General features: G+C 43.3%; 1 protein-coding gene across 3 annotated transcripts in view; it reads right to left on the bottom strand.

The window, feature by feature from the left end:
* Positions 1-12,601, bottom strand: part of ate1 (arginyltransferase 1) — a 69,418-nt gene that overhangs the window by 30,646 nt on the left and 26,171 nt on the right. For all 3 annotated transcript variants that reach the window (XM_030070292.1, XM_030070294.1, XM_030070293.1), the window contains 2 exons: positions 11,167-11,199; positions 3,854-4,035 (listed from right to left, as the gene is read on the bottom strand). In XM_030070292.1, the coding sequence (XP_029926152.1) occupies positions 3,854-4,035; positions 11,167-11,199 (215 nt within the window). The remainder of the gene's footprint in view (positions 1-3,853; positions 4,036-11,166; positions 11,200-12,601) is intronic.

The following is a 12,601-nucleotide window of genomic DNA, read 5'->3' as shown; positions in this document are numbered from 1 at the left end:
ACTACAAAGAATGAGCTATTAGTCTGACAAGGGAAATACACAGAAACTTTTCAAACTGAGGGAATTTGACAGAAAACAGTTGGAAACAGACGTGAGTCAAACACAAATCAAATTCAACAAATCCAGATACAGAGCGCTTCCAGACACACACAAACACACACACACACACACACACACACACACACACACACACACACATAAGACACTGATCTAGTGTGGACACCAGCTGCCTTTCTTTGACAGCAGTGCCGCAGGCATCTCTTTATGCGCCTCTTTTCTCCTCCTCCTTCTGTCCTCGGGGCCTCAGGCAGAAGGAGCTCCTACACTCCTGTGATGAGGAATTTCTCAACATCCCCCTCTCCTGTTTCTACTGCAGAATAACACACACACACACACACTTTGATGGGCACAAAAACACACACAGACACACAAACACACAGATGTTTGTGTTAAGAACTTTCAATTTTTTATGCCAATTCACTTTTCCTCAGACAGCTATCACATACACCAACTAAACACATGACCTTAACCATAATACCCAAATGCTAACTCTGTGTCTGACAATAAAATATGCCTCAGCATCCAGTAACTGAAGCCAAACAGCCTTGTGGCCTTTATCGGGGCATGCAGCTCTGATGGAGGCCACTAGTCTGAAACTACGTAGGTGTATGTAGGTGTGTGTGCTACTTGTTTACCCTCCAGTACCAGCTGTTCCAACTATACAATTAACCGCTACAAAAAAATTACACTAAAAACTTTTATATTAAAAAGTGCCAAGATGTCTTAGATCAGCTTGTGATTTCTGATCCTGTACAGTGTGACCAAGATCTGAGACAGTGGGGGACAAAACTTTTTTTTTTTTTTTGCTTTTTTTTTAAACATGAACTGACATACACTACATTACCAAAAGTATTCGCTCACCTGCCTTTACTCATACTATGAACTGAAGTGCCATCCCATTCCTAACCCATAGAGTTCAATATGATGTCGGTCCACCTTTTGCAGCTATTACAGCTTCAACTCTTCTGGGAAGACTGTCCACAAGGTTGAGGAGAGTGTTTATAGGAATTTTTGACCATTCTTCCAAAAGCGCATTGGTGAGGTCACACACTGATGTTGGTCGAGAAGGCCTGGCTCTCAGTCTCCGCTCTAATTCATCCCAAAGGTGTTCTATCGGGTTCAGGTCAGGACTCTGTGCAGGCCAGTCAAGTTCATCCACACCAGACTCTGTCATCCATGTCTTTATGGACCTTGCTTTGTGCACTGGTGCACAGTCATGTTGGAAGAGGAAGGGGCCCGCTCCAAACTGTTCCCACAAGGTTGGGAGCATGGAATTGTCCAAAATGTTTTGGTATCCTGAAGCATTCAAAGTTCCTTTCACTGGAACTAAGGGGCCAAGCCCAGCTCCTGAAAAACAACCCCACACCATAATTCCTCCTCCACCAAATTTCACAGTCGGTACAATGCAGTCTGAAATGTACCGTTCTCCTGGCAACCTCCAAACCCAGACTCGTCCATCAGATTGCCAGATGGAAAAGCGTGATTCATCACTCCAGAGAACGCGTCTCCACTGCTCTAGAGGCCAGTGGCGGCGTGCTTTACACCATTGCATCCGACGCTTTGCATTGCACTTGGTGATGTGTGGCTTGGCTGCAGCTGCTCGGCCATGGAAACCCATTCCATGAAGCTCTCTGCGTACTGTACTTGGGCTAATCTGAAGGTCACATGAAGTTTGCAGCTCTGTAGCAATTGACTGTGCAGAAAGTCGGCGACCTCTTTGCACTATGCGCTTCAGCATCCGCTGACCCCTCTCCGTCACTTTACGTGGCCTACCACTTCGTGGCTGAGTTGCTGTTGTTCCCAAACGCTTCCATTTTGTTATAATAGAGCTGACAGTTGACTGTGGAATATTTAGGAGCGAGGAAATTTCACGACTGGATTTGTTGCACAGGTGGCATCCTATGACAGTTCCACGCTGGAATTCACTGAGCTCCTGAGAGCGGCCCATTCTTTCACAAATGTCTTGTTTCACAGTCTGCATGCCTGAGTGCTTGATTTTATACACCTGTGGCCAGGCCAAGTGATTAGGACACCTGATTCTGATCATTTGAATGGGTGAGCGAATACTTTTGGTAATATAGTGTAGATTGCCTATTAACTCATTAAAGGGGTGCTCAGTCTGTTTTCTACTTCAAGTGGATCATTTAATGCAAAAAATATGTGAATTATGCTGGGAAATATACTGCTGTACAGTGACTCATTTGTAAAGTTGCCCGATACTCCATGACTTACCCAGAGAATTGATCAAATTCCTTGTTTGGAATTCACCTATAATATTCCTGAAATTCCACCCCAGTGACCAGTGAGAACCATGACAAGTGTTTGCTGGTAATCATATGATACTTCTGAGGATTTGTGGATATTGCAAATAGAGACGGACACACACATGTCCTGTGTGTCTTTTGGACAGCCAGCAAGGCCAGGCAGACTAGTCAGTGTCCAGATCTGATCAAAGGCCCAGGCTCTGGTGTCTGTAAGCAAGCAGGAGGATTTCAGTCCCGCTGGCTCATTTCTCCAAGGCCTCCTACACACATATCAAGCACTCTGTGTTACTCTTGGAGTCAGACTCTTACAATAATAAGAAACGAGGAGATGAGTGTTTATCATGACCAGGGTGTTCCCTCAATGTGAGTGGAGCCTGTCCGATCCCAACCACTAGGCTCACTTACACCTTTAAGAATGTGCATGCATACACACACACTTGCATAACTGTGCTTGATTTGCCTGACCTGTACACACACACACACGTGCACGCACGCACACTCGCACATACACCTGCATACACCAACTGCGAAGCCTAGATCGCCCAGTCCCACATCTGCGAAGAAATATTTTAAAAAGCCTTCTCACATTATTGAGTTACATTTTACAGGAAGCGCCAGATGTGTGTGTGTGTGTGTGTGTGTGTGTGTGTGCATGTAGTATGCTTGTGTGAGTGTGTATGATCTCTTATTTCTTCTCGGCACAGAGCCGTCGTCAGGCAAACCACAAAAAGGACACTGCCTCAACCAATCAAGAGTGAAGAGAAAGGCATTTACCTCGACCTATAGTGCACTTACAGTATAGAGTTCTAAGGAAAAGATGTAACTCAGGGAGGAGTTGGAAAGACTGAGAGGGCAAAAGTCAGGGAGGCAGCGGGTTAAGAAGAGGGTAAAAGAAGGAGGAAAAGACAAGGGAAAAGGAATAAAAGGGAACGCACATAAAGGCAAAGAGAATAACAGAATGATCAACAACGTGAAGCATTTTTATATCAATAAATCATTACCCTATTTAGTTTAACATGAGTATAATTACTATAAACAAATGACACCATTGCTAAGATAATTGGCAGCATCTACCATTCTCTATATTGCATTTTACATTGTGTGCCAGCAAGTTAGACTTACGGGAAATAGGCCGGATTGCTTCACAACTGCTTCCCAAAGAGAACAGAAAGAGGGTGATTTTCTTTAAATCATGCTCTCCTGTCTCCTAGATGATCACCCACTGGTTTACACTTTTAAAAGACGCCTCTTCATCTTAAACCCTGCCCAAACAACCCGTCTCAACAGGACACAAATCAATGTAAAAGGAAAAGGCTGTCAAAATGTTGTTCTATTGTGACTTTATTGTGACGAGGGAGCGGAACAAGCAGCAGCATCCTCTTTGTCTCAGGAGGCTGCAAAAATGTCTGAAACCAAAGAACTGACGATGTCACTGTTGTGAGAATGAGGCAACGGATCATCTTCACTATGATCTAGTTTGTTTATGGCAGTTACACCGAGGGCTTTGAGGAGTGACACCTGGCACCAACCTGAGAGCAGAATAGGAGCCCAAAGACAGTGAGGCGAACTCTGGGTGGTAGTACAGGTAGACAGAGGACACACAGTTAGGCAGGATGTCAATCACCCCCACTGCCACAATGCGCCCGTCAAGCCAGTACTGCTGGTGGAAGGAGCCGTAACCCACCTCCGGCCCATCGGGAGAAAATTCTGCCTGCAGAGGGAAAAAGAGGGAAGAGAATGAGTAGCAAAGACAGACAAGGAGCAAGTGAAAGTGGTTATTGGTCACAACAACAGTATTACTCCAGTGCACAATATAGTTTGCATGTCAAATGTATAAATAACTTTTGGGATGACAATGTGGGATTTAGAAAGATTATTTGCTTGGCAGATCTATTTTCACACTCTCACGTACAGGACACACACACACACACCTGTACGTTGGTGTATTATAACCCAGGCTGTTCCCTGGCAGGCCTCACAAATTATGTGTGGGGGTGTACAGTAGCCTCACGTTCAGCCCGCTAATGGCTCCCAAATGTGGAGTGAGAGTAAGAGCAGGGTGGGGTTGAGGGTGGAGGCGGGGGTGAGGGAGGGGGGGCCACAGAAACACACCAGAAGAGGCTTTTTTAATAAAAGACCCTGCATGAGCAAAATCCATTTCACCAGGCGGTAGTGGAAACAGGCCAAGATTTCTCCTATATGTTTGCGTCTGCTCTTTCCATGTTTGCACAGAAGAATGTGTGTGTGTGTGTGTGTGTGTGTGTGTCTGCTCCATTAATAAGCCAGTTAAGTGCTTGACACATATTGCATTTCTCACAGTGATCTGCATGCTGGGTTTTTCAATTAAATCAGTCAACTGCTTTTATCACAGTGGCTTAAGACTATAAGAGAAGGGGTTGGGGTTAAAAGTCATATTAAGCCAGGGTATTGGTTTGTGTTTGTGTGTGTGTCAGTGTGTGTGTATCTATCCCACTCGAGTAACAGGATCCCTCTCCTTCACCAACATTCATCTGGGCCTGGTTAGGTCCTGCAGACGCTGCTAGTTATCACAACATTGGGGGAACGAGCTCACTAATCCACTATGCCACTGGACCCACACCTGACCAAATTAAACCTGATCAAAAAGCAAAAAGCCTCAGTGTGCGCACACACACACACACACACACACACACACACACACACACACACACACACACACACACACACACCCTGCAGCTAAATGACCCTGGAGGGCTGAGCACCACCAATGGAGTGACTCCATGCCACATTCCTGCCTAGCCCCCTCTGATGAGGTATTTAAAGTGGAGCTGGCAATAATAACAAAGTTAGATCCCTCCAACTGAGGTTCTGGGACACCCGGGTCTCATTACCTGTCCGAAACAATGCACACACCAGGATCTATTCACTTTGTGTGTGTGTGTGTGTGGCGGGAGGCTGCAATATTGGTGAGGCTGTAATATTGATTCAAGTTGTGAGGTGCAGCCCCACATCAAAAAAGAGAGGTGGGGTGGGTATAGCACATATTTGCTGTAACTGACTGACTGACTGGCAGGCGGGTGAGCGAGAGAGGGGGTGGAGAGTAAAATGAAGAGCAGTTAGCTGGAGGGGTCCAGGGCAGCTGGGGGTGTTGAGGGTTGGCAGGCACCACATCTGGAGCAGGCCCTGCAGTTTTTGTGGCCAGAGGTGTGTGTGTGTGTGTGTGTGTGTGTGTGTGTGTGTATGTCTGAGGCTGGGGGAAACGTCCGTCTGTGCAGGCAGGCAGCCTGTTACTTTCTTGGCACCAGTTCCCCCTGAAACACTGGAGGCTTTGTCAGAGGACTCCGTGTCATTTAGGAGCCGTCAGTAAGAGGCAAGAGCGTGGGTAAGAGAGGGTTTGGTGAGGATTTTCCAAACCACACCCTAAGCGTGCAAGCTGTTGCACAAAATTATGTGAACGTGAATGCAAGTATAGCAATAGCAACGGGTGACTGTGTTTGTATGTTTATTTAGACATGTGTACCGTGTTCCAGGTCGATCTTGTCTGACTGACCTGAGCATCACCTCAGAGGACAGCTTAATGGCTGTGTCCTTGCCACTGTGACAACAATCTAAACATTCTCCACACTAAACACTTGAAACCACCTCTGAGCCTGCACGGCTGCCCCAAATCACTCTCATATGGCCCAGAGATCAGCATCTCCCTCCTTCCTCCCACACAGGGCAATAACGAGTCTGAGTACTAAGTGAATTCACACTCTCTCAGTAAGTAAGTAGTATTCCATGGGGTTCTAATTTAATTTGGGATAATTAGTATTTGCACATATTTCCAAGTAATTTTTTTTTTAACATGCTCAGAGTGCCAGGTAGGTGGACTTTACCATATAAGGACAATTCAGACTGTGTCAGATTGTAAAGCACAGGAAAGTAGATGAAAGTGACTTTGGGACTGTGAGTTGTTGGCACTTACTACTTCCTTCTATGTGGCAAATCTCACTAATCAGGAATTTGATCAGATCCAGATCTGGATCTAATCAAGGTTGGGGAGAGAGAAAATGACAAGCATGATCAACTTTATATGCAGACCATCCATGCAGGGATGAGCGTTAATGCTACAGTCTGCGTCTAGCCTGAAATAATAATGTAAAAACTATAAGGTAATGTAAAAACAAAATACAATACAATGTTCCTCTATATGAGCCCAAAAATGTGATAACTTAACGTTATGCAGTAATATAGTGCATAATAACCTTAGCAATTATTCAGGCATAAAGGGTCTAACTGATGGTTGCTATTAGTGTTTTTGTGGTACTCTATCTTAATGTCTCTTATGTGTGCTATGCAAAATGAGGGCAAATGTATTCATCCCATGCTGCAGCACACTGATGCCTTTTCACATATCTTGGAAAATGTTTGCTACCCTGTATTTACATGCAGAGCGTAGCCTACTTACAGACAGGGAGGGCGACTTTTCTGCCAGCGTAATGAAACACTAAGAAACATCTGATCAAAGCAACTGTTTGGCACTGCAAATCAAACATCTTTGCTCCAAAAACAGAGTTAACAGAGGCCTGTCTTATTCTTTGAAAGATATGACAGATATCAGGTGAAGGTCATTTTTTTAGGAGGTGAAATAGCTTTGAATTTGTTCTTTTCCCTCATAACAAAAAGTGAATTGCACAACAGGCCTGGGATAAACATGGTTTCAGTAAGAATATCAAATATTTTTCTATCTATCTGAGCACAGCAGAGGAAACTGCCAAATGACAAACAAAAGAAAAAAAACAAACTGATGTGTGATTTCTTATCTGAATTGTGCTGGACAAGCTTAGATCTCTACACATATTTCTAACATAAGAGTTTTGAGAGTTTTTCTGTATTGTTAATTGTTGTGGATAAATAGCACATTGACACTGTTAATTGTTGAAGCTCAGAAATTTAGACTCTAAAAAGTAAAACTCCATTTCAAGTTTGTAACATGCCCATACAAGCCCTTGAAATAAGTTTTTACATTGCCAGCTAATACATCAAATGGCACACTCTGTACTGTGAAATAATTGCAAGATAGTGTGATAATGGATCACGTCATTAGGAAAAAGATGTTACAATATCATTCTGAAGATTTACTACATTAACTGGTTTCAGTCCTTCCACAGTCTGTAGTACTACCTTTGAATCAAGTATTACATTATGTCAATTACAAATTTACCAGCTGCTAGAATAATTTTGCATTTCAAAGTTAATTATTTGTAGCAATGTACATTCTGCTGACATCAGAGACAATCGAGAATGTATAATTCAGCATTTCAATTGTGTTTTCTGTAAAGTCCTTTATCATTTAAATTCTTATGTTTTGCAGAGTTTTTCCTATCATTAAATAGATGCAGTGAGTCACCCTGCCTTATGAAACTGCTAACCCACCTGAACAAACTTATTTTCTTTGTGTTTTTCGAGAGAGAGTGTCCCATGGTCTAAGTGCTGTTTAAGAGGCATTTCCACACTGTAAAAGTTTGGGAGAAACAGTGACTCCTAATATCTGGCATGGGATAATCAAAAAGTAGAAATTGTGGGCACAAATTACTGGCAGTTAGTGATTTCAATCTAAAAGCGAAAGTACTGACCTTCAAATTGGCTGAACCCATATTGGTTGAACCCTAATATAACTCTAAAAAAAATTCTGTGTAATCTCATCTGTATGTGCATCTCTGGCACAGAAAACAATTCTAGATATAACGATGATGATGCTGTTATGACACTGACCAAGAACAGCTGTAGAAACTGGTTGATTGCTTGAGCTTTCTCTTGTTATTGCTGTTTCATTCAGAAATACACTTGCATACACACACACACACACACACACACCACATACACACAGTGAGGCCTGCAGGCAGGCTGCTGGTTGTAGCATTCAGTAACGGCTCGTTTAATCTGACGGGGAAATGATGTCCGATTACTCTATCCATCAGTCTTCTAGACGCCAGACACACAGCATGTCCGGCTCTCACTGCCACACACACCGCTGCCCTTATGTAGACACACACATGCACGCACACACGCAAAAAACACATAGAGAGACGGAGCTTAACAGTATAACACTAAATGTAAATGAACAATTAAATAGTGGTATCTGTAAAAGACCAACATCTTCTGATATAAAGTCCTGCTACAAATTCCTTGGGTCCAGTTAAGAAATAAATTATTCAGGACTTTAGTGTTGCAATTTTCATGACTGGAGTATACATCAGCTTTGACAGAACAAGTAACGAGTTCATGATCACATTATGACTGATCAATGAAAAATAAATTTATTCTTAGTAAATCCACACAACATTTACTCCAATATTCTAGTAACAAAAAAACTGGACTAGAAATGCCCACAAGGCACACACAAGCTGTCCATCTTGTTAATGAAATGCCTACTCTCTTTGAGCTGTAAGTGACTGCGTTCAGATAAAACTGTGTATGCATTTCTAGTGGCATGACAGAAAAACATTTCTCTAATGCTGTGAGGGGCAAAAAGAGTGAATCTTACTTTTCTACCTTATTTTTTTGAGGTCATTTTAGATTTCACTTAACAAGTAGACTATGCTGTTTTTGTCATACAGTATATCTGAAGCATGTACTGTAGTGACTGTGTGGTATGTCAGCCTGTCTTCCCCTTGCTGATGTGTGAGCGTCGGTGTCTCTGTGTTTAATTGTGTACATGTGTTCAGTACTGCTGCTGAGTGCTGACTCAGGGGCAATATGAGAGAGAGGGAGAAAGGGAGAGAGGGTGGGAGGTGTGGCCAAGGACCTGGGTCCATTAAAAACTTGATGACTAATTAGCTAACACCCCTGTTAATGACTGTTTGCCCCTTAGACAAACACAATAGGAAGCTGTTGGGTAGAAAGAGTAAACAGCAACAGTGCATGCAGCCTGGCCATAAAACCGAAAGTTTCTATGGCACAAAGTACAAACACAAAGCGTAAAGTTTCTATGGCACAAACACAATACCAGGGTCAGACACTGTGACTTACACAGTGCATGACTGCATCGAGTTTGCAGGTAGGCCCGCTGATGTGCCTTTGTGTGTGAAGTGCGCCAGTGTTTGTTTTTGCACATTTACATATGCACGCACACACACACACACACACACACACACACATACAGAGATACAAAAACACATACAAACAGAAGAAACAATGACAGCTGATGTTAATTACCACTGTTTCAGCACGAATCCCCTGTAATTTTGGTGAAATGGAATACGGCAACAAACAAACAAGTCAGACAACCTGGGCTCTAATTAGCCACAGTTGGATATGTATGGGCGTTTGCATACATTTGTATAAATGCAGGCTTCCACGTGAGCTAATGAACCACACAGTATGCAGGTCCATGTGGTGAGTATCTGTGTGAGTGTGTGTGTATTTTAATAGCACTCTGATTGGAGACAGATGGAAGCCAACACGCAGAGGTAGCGCGGAGAGCCACGCATAATAACTCTGAAATGAAGAGCAGTTGGAGAGAGACAGAGGAGGACAGAGCGGGGGATCAGAAAGAAAAGTAAAAGCAAGTTGGGGGAAAGGAGGACAAACAAATGGAGACAGACACCTAAATCAAAGCCTGAGAGAAGGGGACAGTGGAGGCAGGCTAGGAGGTGTGTGACGGAGTGTGTGATAGTGTGTGTGTGTAATTCAGTGTGTCTGGCCGCCAGCCTTGACGAGGTGATAAAAGCTTGTTTCCTATAAACACTAACGATGTTCATTAGTGGAGGCCTGAGGGGGCCCACAGGGCAACACAGAGTGACTGTGTGTGTGTGTGTGAGTGTGTGTGCGCATGCATGTGTCTGTCTGTCAAGCTTTGTGCGCACTCCTGGACCTCAATCCTATTAAAGTGGTTGTTATAAGCACCCATCCCAGGTCTAATTGCTGGTGTAATTGTCCTGACCCAACAGGTCCACTGGCGTTCCTGATGACTGCAGCTCACCAGGCCTGCTCAGTGTCAGCCAGTGATGCCTGGCTGCACCTACACCTCATCCAACGACCACACATAATATCACAGAGTAGCTATAAGTACTATTCCAGATGCTGTCGCAATCATTTATACTATAACCTACCGTAAAGTAAATGAGTAAATGGATTTCTGTACCAGCAAGCCTGCATTGCAGTTTTATTGCCCAACTTAAACATCAAACTTTCCATGCTGCCAGTTCTAAACAGTTCTTTTTCCAAACTAGGGCAACAGCCATCTGTTTAATCCCAATGTGATGCCCCATGGCTCTGCCTAATCAGCCTGTAATCTGTACCACACCACACACAGTGATGAGCAGTGGGATGTGCCATTCTGCCAAGGTCAGAGGAAAAGGACTGGTCTCAAGGCCTCATCTTCAGCGCAGTTGTACACCAATCTGGACGCCACATTTTGTCGTTCTCCTCCCCCAACCATTTCACTATGATGGGGCTAAATAAAAACCCCTCCAATATGAAAAAATACCCGCTTCCTGAATCCCTTTAACCCCCAAATCCCCTCAATCCAGCTGGAGGGCTCCTGAAGCAGGAGAGCAAAGGTGGGTGGGCAGGTTTTAGGGGCAAGAGGTATTTGCTGGACGAGGAGGCCGGTGTGTACAGCGTTTTCTGCACTTGAGTCTGTTTAGTGAAGAACTAAGAACTGTAACGTGGGGAAATATTTAAATCCTTAACAAGACAGATGATTCATTTCCACTTAATCTCTCTACTTTATGGCAGTAATTTGACAAGGAAGGACTTCTTCTGGGACAAATCTTTATAAACCACACATATGGAACAAGAGACATAAACAAGTACTATGTCTTTATAAATACGTCATCTTGTATTAGATTGTTAGTGGTGCAAGAGGAATACATACCTCTAGTGGTGAATCACAGAGAAACCTCCGAAACTGTAGAAGGAAGCAGCACCGCCGAAAGGGGGGAAAGAGAGAAAAACAGTTAGTTCTGAGGGTCACCAACTCTTCTGAAATGGCATAAATGAAAACCATACATGTCTCCATTGCTGTGTTATACAGCTTATCCCTTCCACGTCTCTGCTTGTTCAGGTGTCAGATATCAAATGTAGCCCCCCATTCAGAGAGGGGCATTAAAAGGAAGACTGTATTTACACAAATGAAAACATTTAGCCTATCAACTGGAGCTTGCAGTCCACGGAGGACACAGTGGAAGCTTAAATAAGCAGTGCTGCCAGTGTCAAAATAGCATATCCCTTAGTGCACTTCAAAACGCACATCAGATCTCAATTAGTGGGGGTCTTTATGTCTATGGAAACGTTAAATCTTTCTCCCATCCTCTTGTGTTCCCTCTTTGTCAGTGCCAGGTTGAGAGCAGTGTGTTTACCGATGAGTTGACCTGCGGGACTGGAGGGCGAATGTAGCATGCTTCCATGTTTAGGCCAAAACCACGCTGTAATGAAAACCAGCAGAGCCACGATGGAGCAATGATGGGCAACACATAGCTCTCCCTCCATTTCTCATTCTCTTTATTTGTCTCTCTCACACACACACACACGCCACAGTTTCAAGTTCAACTTTGAGTTGTGTCATTCATTTGTGAGTAAGCTAAAATGTGTAACTTTGGTTCCACCATCTGGTAAGAAAAAGAGGGCCTTGCAATAGCACAAAAGTAGCTTAAACAAAAGAGAGGGCCCAGACATACCTAACAGACAGACAGGGAGACGATAACTAATAATGCAACACTGTCCTTAAAACAGGAAATATTTGTGTTGCTGTTCCATAAAGGCTTACTAACCATCATAAATGGGTTGGTTTGTCTCCTGTTTTCCCTTCCTTCTCTCTCTTCTTCCACTTATCTCTATGCAGGGCTTTCAGATGATGATACAATATTTTTGAACTGAAACAGCTGATATGACTTAAGGCTTGCACAATGACAGCTGCTCCAACATATCGATGCTGATAAATCTTTGTCACTTGAGAAAGATCCATCAGGATCAAAACATTGTCTGTTTAATCCACAAAATAAAAGAGAACTACAGATTTGTGAACTAATAAAAATCCATCAGGATTAAAATGTTGTCTGTCCACTAATTAAATATGATATGAGCAACTTTCAGCATGCAGGTGTCTCCTAAATTATATGCATTAAATTTCTTGACCCAGCACCTCTTTATGATGGATGTGCATTTGACCATTTTAACTTTGCTGAAACTGCTGCTTGACAATATTTCAGCCAATATTCTGTATATTTAAAATTGACCATCTCCCTTACAGTAAAGTACAAGCATTCAGTGTCTCTCCCTGAATTTTTATTCTTGTTAGGAGAGCAAAACCT

This window comes from Myripristis murdjan, chromosome 15 (genome assembly GCF_902150065.1).
Source record: "Myripristis murdjan chromosome 15, fMyrMur1.1, whole genome shotgun sequence".
Taxonomy (NCBI): domain Eukaryota; kingdom Metazoa; phylum Chordata; class Actinopteri; order Holocentriformes; family Holocentridae; genus Myripristis; species Myripristis murdjan.
This window is presented reverse-complemented; position numbering and strand designations above follow the sequence as displayed.